Source organism: Rhinopithecus bieti, unplaced genomic scaffold, assembly GCF_001698545.2.
Source record: "Rhinopithecus bieti isolate Rb0 unplaced genomic scaffold, ASM169854v2 scaffold_7901, whole genome shotgun sequence".
Classification (NCBI taxonomy): domain Eukaryota; kingdom Metazoa; phylum Chordata; class Mammalia; order Primates; family Cercopithecidae; genus Rhinopithecus; species Rhinopithecus bieti.
In genome coordinates, this window is record NW_016805596.1 from 488,787 (window position 1) to 505,628 (window position 16,842).

The following is a 16,842-nucleotide window of genomic DNA, read 5'->3' on the forward strand; positions in this document are numbered from 1 at the left end:
GATCCGGCCACTGCACTCCAGCCTGGGTGACAGAGCGAGACTCCATCTCAAAAAAAACAAAAAAACCCCGAAATAAACAGGCGAATTTATGGTATGTACATTGCATCTCAGTAAAGCTCTTGAGACAGGAAAAGGGCCGTCTGCTCTTTCTGCTTTCCCAGGCATCAGCGGAGGGGAAAAAGTGACCTCCAGCACCGCCCCCGAGGCGGGAGGACCCGCTTTGGCTGGAAGTGGAGGCGCCGCGGCCGCCCCCGCTGCGTCCTGGCAACCTAGGTGAGATACCTGCAGCCAACATCACCGAGTGCTGGTGCACCACCAGGCCCCTTTAGGTGGCCAGCGACTTTGTGCTCCCGACAGCCACGTGAGTGGCATGTCCCCCGGGTGGCGTGTCCCGCTTTTCGGAAAGACGAGCCTCGGATGCCTTTCTACCCAGCCAGTGGAGCCTGGACTCGAACTCGCCCTCGTCCTAGTGCGTCCAGGCTCGGGTTCGACTGAGAGGCTGAGATCCGATTCTCAAGGGCACGGTCCCTTTAAGAAGGGCGGAGCCCCGCGATGAGCGGCGGGCCGGCGCGAGTAGAGGCCGGAAGCGCTTGTGACCTGTCGGGGGACGGGGCGGTGCTCCGACCGGAAGCGGAGGTGGCTGCATCGCCGACACTCGGGGTTCGGGTTCCGAGCCCAGGTAGGTGGGGGAGAGGCTGGTGACTGGGGTTACCGCGGGGAAACTGAGGCAGAGGTTAAGCCAGACCCTGAAGCCTTGCCCACCATGTTGTTGGGCGGAGGGAGGGTCAGGGCCTGGGGAGAACCCAGAGGGGCGGGACAGGGCGAGCTTCCTACGAGTTCGCTGGGCGGGAGGAGCGGCCCGGGCAAAGGCGGAGAGGTGGACGCCCGGGTCAGCGCTCCCTTCCCCGCCTGCAGAGATGGGCTCCAAGACCAAGAAGCGCGTGCTGCTGCCCACCCGCCCAGCGCCCCCTACGGTGGAGCAGATCCTGGAGGATGTGCGAGGGGCGCCGGCAGAGGACCCAGTGTTCACCACCCTGGCCCCGGAAGGTAGGGGGAGACCTGTCCCGGGGAAAGGCGGACCTGAGACCCCGACAGCAAGCGGGGCGGGAGAGAAGCACACCCCTAACTCCTGACCCCACGCCCTGGGAATCTCAGTAACATGGGCACGGTCCGTATCCTTTCCTAGCCTCCCTCTCCTCCTCTGAAGAGGGTTCTTCAGGCAAGGGAGGAGGCCGGGCGCTGTGGTTCAGGTCTGTAAGCCCAGCACTTTCGGAGGACGAGGCGGGAGGATCGCTTGAGCCCAGGAGTTCGAGACCAGCCTGGCCAACATGGTGAAACCTCGTCTCTGCTAAAAATGCAAAAAAAGAAAAAAATGTTAGCTGGGCATAGTGGCAGGCGCCTGTAATCCCAGCTACTCGGGAGGCTGAGGCAGGAGAATCGCTTGAACCCGGGAGGCGGAGTTTGCAGTGAACAGAGATCGCTCCACTGCACTCCAGCCCAGGCTACAGTGGGAGACTCCATCTCAAAAAAAAAAAAAAAAAAAATTAGTGTAGTGTTGGACACTTGTAGCCTCAGCTTCTTGGAGGCTAAAGTGGCAGGATCCAGCCTGAGCAACACAGCCAGACTGTGTCTCAAAAATAAGTAAGTGACTGGCAGGGTGGCTCACGCCTGTAATCCCAGCACTTTGGGAGGCCGAGGCGGCTGGATCACTTGAGGTCAGAGGTTCGACACCAACCTGGCCAACATGGTGGAACCTCCTCTCTACTAACAATACAAAAATTAGCTGGGCATGGTGGTGTGGGCGTGTAATCCCAGCCACTCAGGAGGCTGAGGCAGGGGAATCACTTGAACCCGGGAGGCAGAGGTTGCAGTGAGCTGAGATTGTGCCACTGTATTCCAGCCTGGGCAGCAGAGCAAGACTCAGTCTCAAAAAAAGAGAAAAGGCCCGGGGCGGTGGCTCAAGCCTGTAATCCCAGCACTTTGGGAGGCCGAGGCGGGCGGATCATGAGGTCAGGAGATCGAGACCATCCTGGCTAACATGGTGAAACCCCGTCTCTACTAAAAAATACAAAAAACTAGCCGGGTGAGGTGGCGGGCGCCTGTAGTCCCAGCTACTCGGGAGGCTGAGGCAGGAGAATGGCGTGAACCCGGGAGGCGGAGCTTGCAGTGAGCTGAGATCCGGCCACTGCACTCCAGCCTGGGCGACAGAGCGAGACTCCGTCTCAAAAAATAAAAAAGAAAAAAGAAAAAAAGAAAAGAGAAACAAAGAAAATGAGTCATGTGGAACGATAGAAACTGTGAATTTCTATGGGAACGTTTAAAAAAAGTAATATTAGAAAATTCTTGGGCCAGGTGCTGTGACACATGCCTGTAATCCCAGCACTTTGGGAGGCTGAGGCAAGAGGATGACTTGAGGCCAGGAGTTCAAGACCAGCCTGGGTAACATAGTGAAAACCATCTCTACCAAAAAGACACAGATTAACTGGGTGTGGTGGCGTGCACCTGTGATCTTAGCTACTCAGGAGGCTGAGGCAGGAGGATTGCTTCTGCCCAGGAGTTGGAGGCTCCAGCCTGAGTGACAGCGAGACCCTGTCTCTGAAAAAGAAAAAAGGAAAGAAAAATCGGGTGACTTTTTCCATTTAGGCATATTTTAAGTGCTCAGGAGCCTCTCATGGCTGGTGGCTGGTGTGGACCAGCGTTGGAGGGTGTGCGCATCATCTGGAAGGTTCCGTTGGCCGGTACCGGTCAAGGTGCCTGAGTTGTGTTTATTCCCAGCATGCAGTTGGGTCATCTGAGGGTGCAGGGGCCATGGTTTCAGCATCATGGGCTCAGGTCCATGGCCGTTGAGTGTGGGGAAACTGAGGCACGCTGTGCCAGGGGCGGGGGACTCATAGAAGATAGAGGGGCCTCCTGTTCTGGCCTGCCTTCATCCAGGCACTGCCCGGCCTTTCCTACCCTGTTGCTAAAGCAGGAGGTGACCGGTGATTTGATCAGCCCAGGCTTGTGTGGCACGTGCAGCCTTCATCATTGTGAGACCACACTGCCGAGGGGCAGGCCAGAGCTGAGGAGATCCTGACGCTTCTCTGAGTGACCTTTAAGAAGTCTGTGCGGCCGGGCGCGGTGGCTCAAGCCTGTAATCCCAGCACTTTGGGAGGCCGAGACGGGCGGATCACGAGGTCAGGAGATCGAGATCATCCTGGCTAACACGGTGAAACCCCGTCTCTACTAAAAAATACAAAAAACTAGCCGGGGCGAGATGGTGGGTGCCTGTAGTCCCAGCTACTCGGGAGGCTGAGGCAGGAGAATGGCGTGAACCTGGGGGGCGGAGCTTGCAGTGAACTGAGATCCGGCCACTGCACTCCAGCCGGGGCGACAGAGCGAGACTCTGTCTCAAAAAAAAAAAAAAAAAAGTCTGTGCTTCTGAGCTCTGCTGCACTGCGCTTGCATACTTTGGGGAGCAAGGAGCCTTACATGGTTTCCGCCGTATGCGGGAGTCCCCAGGACGTGAGTGCCCACCTCTCACCTTTGCCCCCCCACCTCACTACGTGTGGGCTCCATGAGGTTGCACGGCCCCTGGAGAGGTCTTCAGTGGCGGGCTTGTTGCGTCTCTGGCTTCCAGTGAGAGCAGGAGTGAGAGCCAGGCTGGCTCAGTGGAGCCCATCTGGGTGGGTGCCACAGCTTTTGCAGGAACGGAAGCCCCACCCCCAGGAGGGCCACTGCTGGCCAGGCTCAGCTCTTTCTGTGACCCGATCCCTCTGGTCACATGCTTTGCTAAGGTGGGTAGCCTAGAGCTGGAAGCCCCTCCTGCCACCCAGCCACTGTGCCTCTCCCAGCTGGTGGGCCAGGAAGCCTCCATTATTTGATATTTATTTATTTATTTGTTTATTTATTTATTTATTTAATGAGATAGGATCTAATGAGATCCTGTCACCCAGGCTGGAGTGCCATGGCACGATCACAGCTTACTGTGGCCTCAGCCTCCCAGGCTCAAGCAATCCTCCCACCTCTGCCTCCAGAGAAGTAGGGACCACAGGTGCATGCTACCATGCCCAGCTAATTTTTGTATTTGTATTTTTTGGGAGAGATGGAGATCTCACTATGTTGTCCAGGCTGGTCTCTAACTCCTGGGCTCAAGTGTTCCTCCCGCCTCGGTCTCCCAAAGTGTTGGGATTACAGGTGTGAGCCACCACAACTGGCCGCTTTCGTCATCTTAAAAAGACCCTGGCCGGCAGCTCGCACTGGGACTGCAGGGAACTCTGCCCTTTGGGGGCGGTAATGAGGTGTGCCCAGGAGGATGCCCTCCGGGGTTCCCTGGTCAGCAGGCAGTGATGCTGCTGTGTTCTATCCCAGACCCCCCAGTTCCCTTCAGGATGATGGAGGATGCAGAGGCCCCAGGAGAGCAGCTCTACCAGCAGAGCCGGGCCTACGTGGCTGCCAACCAGCGGCTGCAGCAAGCGGGCGATGCACTGAGGCAGAGGTGTGAGCTCCTGCGGCGAGCTGGTGAGGACCTGGAGCGAGAGGTGGCCCAGATGAAGCAGGCAGCACTACCGACGGCAGAGGCTGCCTCGTCAGGCTGACCTCTCGGGGTCTGCAGGCCTGGGCAGCGCACGAGGTGGCCTGCGCCCGGGCTTTCCCTAGGGGTCCATCGGCCCCAGACGCATTCACGGGGTCCCAGCCTGTGTGGGTGTCTGACGCAGAAGCCCCTCCTGACGCTGGGGCTGCGGTTCATCCGTCGTCCCATTCATGCCAAGTTGGTGGGACCCACCCAGCTGGCTCTGTCCTGCGTGACCTGAGGGCCCACTGGGGTTTGGAAGAGGATAGGGACCTTACTGCTCTACTGCGATTCACCCTCTGCTCACGGTGGCCATGCTCTGTGGTGGGGCTCCTGGGAGCAGACGCCACCTCCTTCTTCCCCGGGGCAGGCACTCGCCTGTCCACTTCTGAGTCCAGGTGTCGGGGATCGAGGTGTTAACTGTGATTCCATCCAGCGGGTGCCCACCCGATGTCAGAGCAGCCCGAAGGCCAGCACGAGCCCCTGACCCCACTTCCTTCCGGGCTCTGGGCTCCTCCCATGAGCCACGTTGATCTTCACAACGACCTTGGGCTGCTGGGGTCACTCAAGCAGCCCTGAGACCCGGCCAGGCTGGGCCCAGCTCCACGGCACGGGTGTCTCCCAGCCACTGCCCTTGCTGGAGGACTGCTGTGAGTCACCGGCCAGGAGCCCAGGGTGTCCTGGCCCTCACAACCACCCTCTGGCCGGAGCAGGTCCTGGGCCTGATTCCCTGCGGGTTCTGGCCCTGAGGGAAGGGGCATTAGAGCGGCGGAGGGTCTTGCCAAGGGCTTTTCATCCTAGAGATCAACTTGAGTGGAAACCTGGGCAAGGCGGCCCAGAGGCTGGGCTCTGAACATAAACCCCTTGGTGTGTGTCTGGCGGTCTGATTGGTGCCTCTGTGAGTGGCCCCTTCCCGGGGCCCTGGAAGCTGGGGAGGGATGAGTACCGGGGGCCCTGGGAACCCTGCTCAGTCCTGCCCAGCACCGCGTGCAGGGACCACATGCCTGACTCAGAGACCTGGGGCTGCCTTGCACTCTGTCCAGACCCACAGCCAGAACCCTGCTCAGTCCTGCCTGTCCCTGTGTACAGGGACTGTCTGCCTGACTCAGAGACCTGGGGCTGCCTCGCCGTCTCTCCAGATCCACAGCCAGCTTTGTTTCTGGAATGTGGAAGATGTTTCTTATTCCCCGAAGAAAGGGGGCCTGCCACATACAGCCTGGGAGGCGCCTCATCCAGAAACAGGGACTTGGCTAGCCAGCCTGGGCCCTGGGACTTCTCACTGGTCACTCTTCTGAGGCTGCTCACCTGGCCAAGGGGTGTCCCGGCAGCATCTCAGGGTGGAAGGTGGGAAGGGGCAGCTCCTGCCATCCCTTGCCGCCCTGCACTTCTCTGCTGCTTGCAGTCAAAGCTTTCCTCTCCCCGCGCTGGGCCAGGGCTATGCTCCCTGAAGTGACTTTGACATGGGGCCGTCCCAGCTCTTAGTTGCTCATGGATGCCTCCTGCCCCACACTGGGGCCTGCCGTAATAACTGGCCCAGGTACCAACACCCAGGTTGGACCCCCTGGAGCCCGCCCTCCCTCGGGACCCGGGGGAGACTCCTGGCCTCACCCGGTACCTCCCCTGCCCATCTGGGTGGGGTGCCCCCAAGTAAACCCTGTGCCCCCAGTTTGTTTTCTGGCTCTGCTTCCAGGGATCTAACCTGGGGGGTCTCCTCAGCAAATCTGCCGCAGCACATATCAATGAACCCGCCCCGCCCGCAGCCCATTTGAGGAACAGGTGATGGCAGCAGGCAATTCAACAGCTCAGTTTATTAAATGTGCGCGGGAGTCGGACAGCTGACGGTGTCCTTACGCCGGACAGATGGCTTTACATTTAGGGGAGGACAGGGTGTTACTATTTACACATTCGTTTAACACTCAAGAGACCCGGTACAGAAACGTGGGGTGGCAGCTAGGGGAATCCGAGACAGACCAGGCGTGCGTTGTCAGGGCTGGACCGGGGCAACAGATGGGGCGGGGTGAGGTAATGCTGTCAGAGCTCGGGAGGACCACGCCAGTGGGCACGGCAGCCCGAGTTCAGCACCCACGTGTGGTGGTCTTGGGGGCCAGTGGCAGTCACTGTCCATCAGCCTCAGGACACTTCCACCCTCCCTGCGTCCTCAGACCTTCAGTTCCTTAGGACTCTGGCCCTGGAGTGTCAGGGCAGACGATCCCTTGTCGCCCTGGTGCAGCGAGGCCGGTGGCCAGGCAGGGGCCGCACTGGGGGGAGGCCTTGCGGTGGGCGTACCTTGAGTCAATTGTCCAGAGGCCACCAACTGCCTGTCCCCTCCTGGAGACAGCTGGACTGGGCAGTGAGGTGTGGTTGTGGCCCCTGCGGCAGGGGATGGAGAAGGCGAAAGTGAGCTTGGGACTCGGGGTGGGGGGCGGGGCCGGTGGCCAGGTTCCACTCCCTGCTACTGGGCAAGGCAGCACGGGCAGGGGCAGGGGCCGGCCAGACCCAAGTTCTGTGAGCAGCACCAGGTGTCTCCCCATCATCGCTGCCACCATGCTCCCCCCAGAGGTAGCTCTGGGAGTTCCCCACGGCCCACATGGGGAAACAGAGGCAGGGAGCCGGGAGAGCGCCGCCCAGAGACTTACCGTGTCTGGAAGGCAGTGCTGCACCTCCTTCCTGCACAACCCTGGCCCCGTCACCAGCGACCTAGTGGCTGTCTGCGCCCTACCCCTTGACGATTAGAGGTGCAGCTGGCCAGGGCGAGCATGAGGGTGAGCACGTGTTTGGCATCCCCAAGTCCAAAAGCTCGGAAGAGACCACCAGGCTCCCCCTCAGGCCATGGATGGGGACGGCAAGTGTGAGATCCCCGCTGGGTCCTGGAAGGGGGCTCCTGGCAGGCAGGAGATCGCCCCACTCAGCCTGCATTCTCCCCACTCTCTGCTCAGCCACCCATGACCCCCTCTTCCGCCGAAACAACCTGACAGCCTCGCCTGGCTGCGAGGTCCTAGGAGGGAGCATTGGGCACCTCCAGCACCTGCTGGGTGGTGCGCCTTGGTGGCTTGGAGACGTCTTGCCTGGAGCTCCTCATCCTGCAGGGCGCGGGTCCAGAGCATGGGGTGCAACATGACATGCATTCAGAGAAGCAGCAGCGTTAACTGGGGGTGGGGGCTAGGGTCAGCTTCTCTCACAGTGACCCTGAGTTGAGGACAGCTCCTTCTGCCAGAAAGGCTGGCCTTGCACACGCTGGGGACAGGACGGGAGGGATGGTGGTGTCCGTGATGGGGCTGGAGTTTCCTTCTGAGCTCCACCCACCCAACCCTCAAACCCCGCTTCTCTCCTCCCAGAGAAGGCACATTGGGCAGTGAGTGTGTGCCGTCCGCCTGGGCAGATTCGTGTGTGAAGGCAGCACCTGCCCGAGCTGGGATTCTGCAGAAAAGAGGTCGTCGGCTCCCTCTGCAGGATGAGGCGTTGCCCCAGTCCCAGAGCCCCGGCCTCTGCGAGTCCCACCCCACGCAGGAGACCCAGCTCCCATCCTCCCCGGCCAGGGGATGAGGCAGCCAAGCCCCCCAGGCCCCTCTGTCAGCTTTCACCTCATCTGGCACTAAGTATTCCCCAGCCCTGCGTTCGCCTGCTGGAAGGCCCCCGGACCTCCGGCCTCCTCCAGCGCCCCGAGTGGAAGGCAAGGCTGGGTCCTAGCTGTCCCTGCCCCAGCTGTGCTGTCTCTAGAGTCTTAGGGTCTAGCACGTCATGAACCAGAAGGGAATTGAAAAGGGACAAGATCAGCAGCAGTGCAGTCCTGGGCACTGACCACGCCCACATGTGATGGTCTCCGTAATGTGCCGGCTCCGCTGGGGAGAGGCCATGGCGGCCTCCAGGTCCCAGACCCTCGGGCTCACTGCCGGGACTCCCCTCAGTCTTCTTTCCATTGACCTCGCCTGCCGCGGCTGGGCCGGGCCGATCCTGACTCCAGCGACCCTTGGGGTCGCCCCAGCTGGTAGCCAGCATCTCTGGGCTGGGGTCCAAATGTCAGCCGGCCCGGTGTCTGCACCAGGGTCCCATCGTGCGCAGCCCGCTGCCTTCCAGTCTTCCGCCAAGGGGTGCAGCAGGTAGGGGGATCCGTTGGCCCCTGCCCCTCCCACCCTTTTGGGCTCCGCCGGAGCGCTTGGGCTCCGGGTTCCCTGAACACCGTCTGGGCGGGGCTTCCTGCCGGGGATCGGCCACACCCCCACCTCGCACTCCCACAGCTGGGGCTGAGAAGGAAAACAAACCCTGCAAAGCCCTCATTAGCGAATTACCCGCGACTGCCGTGATTACAGGCTTCGCCCCTGCGCGCCGCGGAGGCCCCCAGCTGGCAGGCCCGCCGTGGCGCCGCCCTCCCCAAGCCTCGCCGCACCTGCGGCGGGCGCCGTCCCCTCCCCAGCGCTGCCCCTGCGCAGCGGCGGGCCCAGCGGCTGGCCCCCTGCGAAGCAGCGGGAACCCCAGAGCGAACCGGACCGAAGGGCTGGCCGCCTCCCCTCGCCCGGGGTCAGGCAGGCGGCCCTCCCGAACAGGGGAAGGCCGGGCGCTCAGGCTGGGCCGGGCGCCCCTTACGCAGCCGGGCTCCACGTGCCGGGACTTGAGGCCCAGCGCCGCGCCCTGTTTCCTCCTGACCCCCGCAATACAGAGGCAAGAACAACGTGAAACGCAAGGAACACACACATGGCAGCTGGGCGGGGGGCCTCCATGAGGGTAGGGGGCCTCGGGTGGGGCAGAGGCCCTGGGGCGACCTACGGAAGAACATCTACAGCGCAGGCCTAGGGACACACCGGCCGCAGAACAGGGAGAGAACGTTCCAGAGGCGCCTAGGCCACTATTCCAGGAAAATAGCGGAGGAGGTGGGCCCGGGGCTTTCTCCGCGGCGAGTCCGGTGGTTGGTGCGACCACCATGGGCTGGGCACATAGTTGAAGGGGGTACTTCGGGCCCGAGCGGCTGGGGGAGCCGTTGCCGGCGGCCGGAAGCCCCCCCACGGCGACCCCAGGCCTCTTGCACGAAGGGTGCGGAGATGGGAGCCTTGGAGAGGCTGGGCCCGTCCACGTCGCTGCAAAAGGAGGGAGAGCTGGCCCAGCCCGGGGGGCTCCTGCTCTCCAGGCCTCGGGGACGTGCTGGAGTTGGTCTTGGGGGCAGGCCGACCTCCTCGTCCTGGACCAGCAGCGTCGCTGGTCTGCGCGGCCGGGGGCCGGCCGGGCGTCCTCGGGCGTGGAGCCCCGCAGTGGCAGGGCCGTGCGGGCCAGCGTGCTGCGCAGGATGTGGCGGCACGTCTTCGTCTCGGATGCGCCGCCACGTCGTGGCCCGGCGGGCAGCCACTCTGACGGCGGCGGGGGGCTCTCCGTCGCTGCTGCGGCGCGCGGCGTCCGCCTGGGTGGGGCAGGCCGGAGCGGCGCTGTCGGGTCTCGGGCCATCGCTGATGTGCGGCAGCGAACGCGTAGCGCTTGACGCGCTCGGCCGGCGCAGGCGCGCGCAACGGGCAGGCCGGGAACGGGCCTCTCGGAGGCTGGTGCGCGGCAGGGCGCTCGCCGGGGCCGGGTCGGCCGCGGGGGCCGCGCCGGGCGGGGCCTGCGGGGGTGCCGCTCGGAGCTCTTCCGCAGCGCGAGGAGGCAGAGGAATGACGCGCGGGCAGCGGCGGGCGGCCGCGACGGGGCGAGGGTGGCCTGGGGGGGCAGAGGCCGCGACTCGGCCGAGGATAGCCCGGAGCGGGTCGGCGGCGCAAGCCCCGGTGACTCCTTGATGAAGGTCAGCTGTCGCCGGAAGCCTGAGCGGTCGAGGACTCGCTGCGCTGGAGAGGGCCGAAGGCCACGCGCACCAGCCCAGGGCGGCCAACCCGCGGCGCCCCCGGGCCAGCCTCGGTCCGCCCGCCCCTGGGGCGGGCCTCCGGGACTGCCGAGCCAGCGGGGGCGGCCCCGCCGGGCCGGCTTCTGCATGAACGGGATCCGCACGGGCGACCTCTGCGTCTTGTGCTGCTTCGCCAGAAGGGTGCGCGCCGGCGTCTTGGGCACTGGGGAGGCCCCGGGGCCGGGCAGGGGCCCTGCAGCCTGGGTGACCGGGGGGCGCTTTCTGGGCAGGGGCTGGGAGGCGGGCGAGGTCTGGGAGGAGCTGGAGGAGGGGGTCTTGGCGAGGCGGGCGGGCGGTGTAGCGCTCCTGGGGGGCTGGCTCAGCGCCGCCAGCTCCGAGGTCTTCCCAGGCCGGTGTAGGCTCCGCGACCGCTGCTGTCCGGAGCTGGGGACTTTGGCTGGAGCTGCGGACTGTGCCAGGCAAGGGGGCGCCACCTTCCGCGGTGTGACGCGGGGGCCGGGGGTCCCTTTGGGCTGGGCACGAGGTGCCGGGCTGGGCACATAGATTACTGTTCGTCCCCGGAGCACAGCTGGCACCCCGGGCGTGGTCTTCTGTGTGCCACGTGGCTTCTCCGGGCCTGCAGGGGAACGGGGGCTCCCGCTCGTCTTGGCCGAGGCTGCGCCCCGTTTCTCTGGCCGCCGGGCACTGCCCATTTCGCCCCCCGCCTGTCGTCCCTTCCTGTGTTTGGGGGGCTGTAGGGTAGACCCTACCGACAGCCCGGATACAAAGGACAGGATGGAGTCGGACTCGGACGAGGGCTCGCGTGTGGCAGCTGCTGCCTGGTGCAGCCACGTGACGATGGAGTTGGCGCCCTCCTGGATGGCGCGCCACTCCACGCTGTCCAGGTCAGAGGCCCGGTCTGAGCCCGCTGCCTCCTCGCCGTGCTCCCGGGACCCCTCCGCAGGCCGCTCATCCAGCCGGGTGGCTCGGGGCTTGCGGCGCCGCAGGCTGGACACAGGGGGCCGGCGCCTGGGCAGGGCCGAGCTGATGCACCGCTGCAGAAGCTCCTCCGCGGCCCGCGGGCTGGGCGAGCTGTCGCGTCCGCCTCCCGGGCCCGGGTCCTTGGTGACCGCGGGCTCCCGGCCTCGTGGACTGACGGAGGGCGGCTCCGGGGGCTCGGGCTCGCTGAGGGAGCTGGCGGAGGAGCTCAGGGAGTAGCACGGCGGGGTCTCGTCAGCAATGAGGCTGGGCTGGGCCCGGGCGGGCGGCGGGGTGGATGGTGTGGCCTTGGACGGGGCAGGGACCTCCTTCCGGCCCTGCAGGCGCTCGCGGGTAAGAGCGCGGGGGATGGCCGATGTGCGCCGGTGGGTGGGCGTGGGCGCAGCTGCCGGGGGCTCCTCGTCCGAGTCGTTGCCGTAGAAGCAGTACACGGCCTCCTCGGTGGGCGTGGTGAGGCACAGCGACTGGAGCGCACCGTCCCCACGGGTCCGGCCGGGCTTCGAGTCGTCCTTGTCTGCGGGGGCGCTCGGGGGCCGGCCCAGGGGCAGCTCCAGCCCTGCTCGGTTCTTGCCGGTGCCCCGAGCCTGCTCCGCGCTGCGGCCGGCGCCTCCCGCTTTGTGCCGGTGCCCCACGGCCTGCCTGGCAGAGGTGGGGCGCCCGGTGGGTCTTTGCCTGCCCGCTGGTCCCCCGGGCTGGTCCCTGGGGGGTCCCTGCAGTGTCTCGTCGCTGAGGGAGGCGGCGCTGGAGAAGTTGACTGGCGTGCCCTCCGCGGAGTCGGTGCAGGAGTCGTCCTCCTGGGCCGGGGCAGGGGCGGGCACCAACATGTAGACGGGCACGGGGAGCGCGCGGCGACCTGGCACCAGCGCCGAGGCCACCTTGCGCAGCCTGGCAGGCACGGCGGTCCCCAGGCACTCCCGCAGCAGCTCCAACTCCTGGTCCGCGGCACCGCGGGGGCGAGAACCCGTGGGCGCCGGCCCCTCCTCCCGCCGCCGGTGCCCTGCAAAGTGGAGGCCAGCGCCCCCTGCGCCCCCGCCGCGCTCTGGGCAGGCCGAGGGCAGCAACCGCAGCTCCACGTCCTGCTGCACGTAGTGCTCGTGCAAGGCCAGCGCGCTGAGGCTCGAGGCGCACGAGAAGTTCTCATCCGGCTTCTCCACGGTGAAGCGCACGCTGCCTGCGTCCAGCTCCGACGGCAGCCGGCAGCGCTCTCGGCAGTCGGCGATGTCCAGGAAGCGCTTCACGTAGCTCTCCCACTGCAGGCTGAATTGGCTGGCCTCGGGGGGACCCTGCGGCGCGGGCGCTAGCGGCGGCGTCTTGCTCCGGCTGGGAGGCATGGTCTGCCCGGGGCTGTCGGGCAGTTCGCTAGGGCTGATGGTGCCGCTGCCCTGCCCGCTGCAAGGGTCACTGGGGATGGAGCTGGCAATGGACGGGCTCTCGAAGCTACCCAGCGAGCTCACAGAGCTGCAGCGGCTCAGCACCAGCGGTGTCTCCTGCACGTAGTTCTCTGAGGAGCTGGACGGAGTGGCGTCCTCCATCCCCAGGCCCCGGCCTCGGTTGCGCCGGGGAGCCGGAATGGCTACGGGCAGCGAGGTGGCCCCGGGTGCCCGCCACACGCTGTCCAGCTCAGCCTCGCCGGGGCCCGCCTCCTCCAGCCCCTCGAGAGAGGAGTCAGTGTCATCCAGGTCACCGCCCTCGCTGGGGCCTGGGCGGCCGGCAGAGGACAGTGAGGAAAGGGAGCTGCATCGGGACAAGGAGAGCGGTCCCTCCTGCGCCACCAGCTTCTGCAGTGCCTTGCTGGCCACGGACAGCGGGGCGGCTGCTAGCTTCTCAGGAACTTTGCTCAGGTGGTCTGCCGGCAGCCAGGCCTGCTTCCGCGCCCCTGGAGAGGTTCCAGGCCCCGCGAGGGGCTCTGCACCCACCCTTGAGGCACCCTCCAGCAGTGGCACGTGCTGGTAGGTAGGTGACAGCTTGATGGTACGCACGCGGGCGTCAGCGGATGTGGCTTCACGGGCCGGCGGCTCGGCCTGGCTACCCGGCAGGTCAAGGTCAAGCCGGCTGGGCCGAGGCTGCCCACACCTGGGGTCCTCGCGGCGCGAAGCCAGTGCGGCCAGTGGGCAGGGCAGCATGTGTTCGCGTGGGCAGTACCCGTCGCTGGCACTGCCACTGTTGAGGCTGTCGTTGGAGAGGCTGGCATGGGCCGCCTTGAGCCGCAGCAGCGGGTGCGCCCGGCTTCCTGCCTCTCGCCGCCCGGCGTCCGGGCCGCGGCATGGGGAGCATGACTGGGCGCGGCCCTCCCGTGGCGCCTCCTGTCCCGGGTCTCCAGAGCTGAGGCTGAAGCTATCGTCGGACGAGGTATGCAGGGCGGAGATGTCCTCCACCAGCTGGTCGATGCGCGCCACTGCAAGTGCCAGCTTTGCCTTGGCCTTGGCCGCCACGGCAGCCTCCCCACTGGCGTCCTTCTCTGCCTCCTTGCCGCCTCGGCGGGTGGGCGGGGTGCGGGCCAGCGCCTGCCCCTGCAGGAAGGGGCTGCCCAGGAAGAGGGACAACGCGGCAGGGCTGGCTGGCTCCCCGGTGGCTGCGGCCGCGGCCAGGGATGATGGTGCATCGTCGTCGTCAAAGCAGCCAGAATCGGAAGCATAGTCTTGGGCCAGGCCGTCCAGGTGTCGCAGGGGCGGCAGCGGCTTCTTGGTGGTGGCCTCGGCTGCTGGCGGGCGATGCTTCTCCAGGTGCTCCAGCGCCTGCGCCAGGTGCCGTGCGTCCAGCTCGGCCTCCAGCGCCCGCTGCTTGCGCACGTACAGGCTGGGCACGCAGCTGCCTGGGGACACGGCGGTGGCGGCCGCCTGGTGCTTGGCAGGTCGATGGGCCAGCAGGTTGCGCAGGGCGGCGGCGCTGCCCATGGCGATCATCTTGTGTTTGGAGTGCACCAGATTGCGTAGCATGCCGACGGCGCCCAGGTCCCACAGCAGCTCCTGGTCTCGCGCGCTGCGGGCCGATAGGTTCCAGAGTGTGCCACATGCGTTGCTCACGATGGTCAGGCTGTGCGAGGTCAGATGCTGCAACAGCGTCTGTAGGCAGTTGTGATCCCGGAGCACCTGCCTGTGGGCACAGGGCCGGTTAGCCTGGGCCACCCCGTACCCTCCCCTGGTCACCCAAGGGTGGGGAGGCCAGATGTGGCAGGTAAAAGCGAACCCATCTGGTTAGGTTTGGATTTCGGAAAGACTAATTTTTGGTATATGTCCCAAAGATTGCATGAGACAGACAAAAAGCAAATTTTTGTAGTTTTATTTTTTTGAGATAGAGTTAAAAAAAAAGTAGGCTGGGCACAGTGGCTCACGCCTGTAATCCCAGCACTTTGGGAGGCCTTGTGGGGCGGATCACCTGAGGTCAGGAGATCAAGACCATCCTGGCCAACATGGTGAAACCCCGTCTCTTTTAAAAATACAAAAATTAGCTGGGTGTGGTGGCAGGCACCTGTAATCCCAGCCACCCGGGAGTCTGAGGCACGAGTACTGCTTGAACCCAGGAGGCAGAGGTTGCAGTGAGCCGAGATAGTGCCACTGCACTCCAGCCTGGCAAGAGAGCAAGACTCCATCTCCAAAAAAAAAAAAAAAGAAAAGAAAAAACAGCATGAATATATACTATATGATATCTGGGATATACTTAGATTCTGTCTATATCTATATCTATTTTTTTTTTTTTGAGAATCTCGCTCTGTCATCCGGCCTGGAGTGCAGTGGTGCAATCATGGCTCACTGCAGCCTCCAACTCCTGGGCTCAAGCAGTCTTCCCGCCTCAGCCTCCCAAAGTGCTGGGATTGCACAGGCATGAGCCACGACGACCAGGTAAAAATAATACTTTGTGTTTTCATAACATATAAATGTTTTTATTTTAATGTTACTTATTTAACAACATTTTATTTTAATTTTTTTTTTTTTTTCTGAGATGGAGTTTCACTCTTGTTGCCCAGGCTGGAGTGCAGTGGTGCGATCTCGGCTCACTGGAACCTCCACCTCCCGGGTGCAAGCGAGTCTCCTGCCTCAGTCTCCTGAGTAGCTGGGATTACAGGCGCCCATCACCACGTCTGGCTAATTTTTGTGTTTTGTTTGTTTTGTGGTTTTTTGAGACAGGGTCTTGCTCTGTTGCCCAGACTGGAGTGCAGTGGCATGATCTCGGCGCACTGCAACCTCCACTTCCTGGGTTCAAGCAATTCTCCTGCCTCAGCCTCCCAAGTAGCTGGGATTACAGGCGTCCACCACCCCGCCTGGCTAATTTTTGTGCTTTTAGTAGAGATGGAGTTTCACCATGTTGGCCAGGCTGGTCTTAAACTCCTGACCTCAGGTGATCCGCCCAGCTCGGCTTCCCAAAGTGCTGGGATTACAGGCATAAGCCACCGTGCCCAGCCAATAAGTTAATTTTTAGTATTAGTATATCCCATGCATATTTGGGATGTATTTCAATTAAAAATATTTATTTTTATAAATAAGTACTCTTTATTGTTTGGTAAATACTTTAATGAAGACAGTTATATTGATATGATTTAAAATAAATTTGAGACAGGGTCTCACTCCCATCACCCACGCTGGAGTGCAGTAGCGCGATCACAGCTCACTACGGCCTCCACCTCCTATGCTCAAGTGATCCTTCCACCTCGGCCTCTTCAGTAGCTGGAACTACAGGTAGATGCCAAGCCCAGCAAAGTTTTTTTCTTTCTTTCCTTTCTTTCTTTTTTTGAGACAGAGTTTTGCTCTTGTTGCCCCCAGGCTGGAGTGCAGTGGCGTGATCTCGGCTCACTGCAAGCTCCGCCTCCCGGGTTCCCGCCATTCTCCTGCCTCAGCCTCCCGAGTAGCTGGGACCACAGGTGCCCGCCCCCATGCCCAGCTAATATTTTTGTATTTGTAGTCGAGACAGGGTTTCACTGTGTTAGCCAGGATGATTTGGATCTCCTGACTTTGTAATCCTCCCAGTGGGATGACAGGCGTGAGCCACCGTGACTTGGCCCACACCTGCCTAATTTTATATTTTTAGTAGAGATGGTTTGCTCCATGTTGGTCAGGCTGGTCTCAAACTCCCGACCTCAGGTGATCCGCCTGCCTCGGCCTCCCAAAGTGCTGAGATTCCAGGTATGAGGGACCAAGCCCAGCCTGATGTAATTTTTTTTTTTTTTTTTTTTTTTGAGACAGAATCTTGCTCTGTTGCCTGGACTGGAGTGCAGTGGCACGATCTCAGCTCATTGCAACCTCCACCTACTGGGTTCACACCATTCTCCTGCCTCAGCCTCCCGAGTAGCTGGGACTACAGGTGCCCACCACCACGCACAGCTAATTCTTTGTATTTTTAGTAGAGACGGGGTTTACACTGTGTTAGCTAGGATGGTCTCAATCTCCTGACCTCGTTGTGATCCACCTGCCTCGGCCTCCCAAAGTGCTGGGATTACAGGCGTAAGCCACCGTGCCTGGCTGCCTGAATTTTTTTTTTTTTTTTTTTTTTTTTTTTT

The 16,842-nt window shown here is 62.8% G+C and overlaps 2 protein-coding genes across 2 annotated transcripts in view; one reads left to right on the forward strand and one right to left on the reverse strand.

The window, feature by feature from the left end:
- The first annotated feature begins 596 nt into the window (after window positions 1-596).
- On the forward strand, window positions 597-5,432 carry CUNH19orf25 (chromosome unknown C19orf25 homolog). Its single transcript, XM_017873012.1, has 3 exons — window positions 597-679; window positions 916-1,047; window positions 4,351-5,432. The coding sequence occupies exons 2-3, from the start codon at window positions 918-920 to the stop codon at window positions 4,575-4,577; spliced, it is 357 nt and encodes a 118-aa protein (XP_017728501.1). The 5' UTR covers window positions 597-679; window positions 916-917; the 3' UTR covers window positions 4,578-5,432.
- Window positions 5,433-8,453: 3,021 nt separating this feature from the next.
- APC2 (APC regulator of Wnt signaling pathway 2) overlaps window positions 8,454-16,842 on the reverse strand; it is a 24,469-nt gene continuing 16,080 nt past the window's right edge. The window contains 13 exon segments of the mRNA XM_017872988.1: window positions 8,454-8,627; window positions 8,937-9,002; window positions 9,134-9,188; window positions 9,498-9,560; window positions 9,562-9,626; window positions 9,628-9,705; window positions 9,708-9,769; window positions 9,772-9,832; window positions 9,834-10,001; window positions 10,003-10,224; window positions 10,226-10,344; window positions 10,347-10,477; window positions 10,479-14,444. Of these exon segments, the coding sequence (XP_017728477.1) occupies window positions 8,454-8,627; window positions 8,937-9,002; window positions 9,134-9,188; window positions 9,498-9,560; window positions 9,562-9,626; window positions 9,628-9,705; window positions 9,708-9,769; window positions 9,772-9,832; window positions 9,834-10,001; window positions 10,003-10,224; window positions 10,226-10,344; window positions 10,347-10,477; window positions 10,479-14,444 (5,230 nt within the window).

Bases quoted from the DNA above. Each gene is read 5' to 3' on its own strand.
- CUNH19orf25 (XM_017873012.1), top strand. From the start codon at position 918: ATGGGCTCCAAGACCAAGAAGCGCGTGCTGCTGCCCACCCGCCCAGCG. The intron at 1,048-4,350 runs GTAGGGGGAGAC...GTTCTATCCCAG, and splicing joins CACCACCCTGGCCCCGGAAG to ACCCCCCAGTTCCCTTCAGG.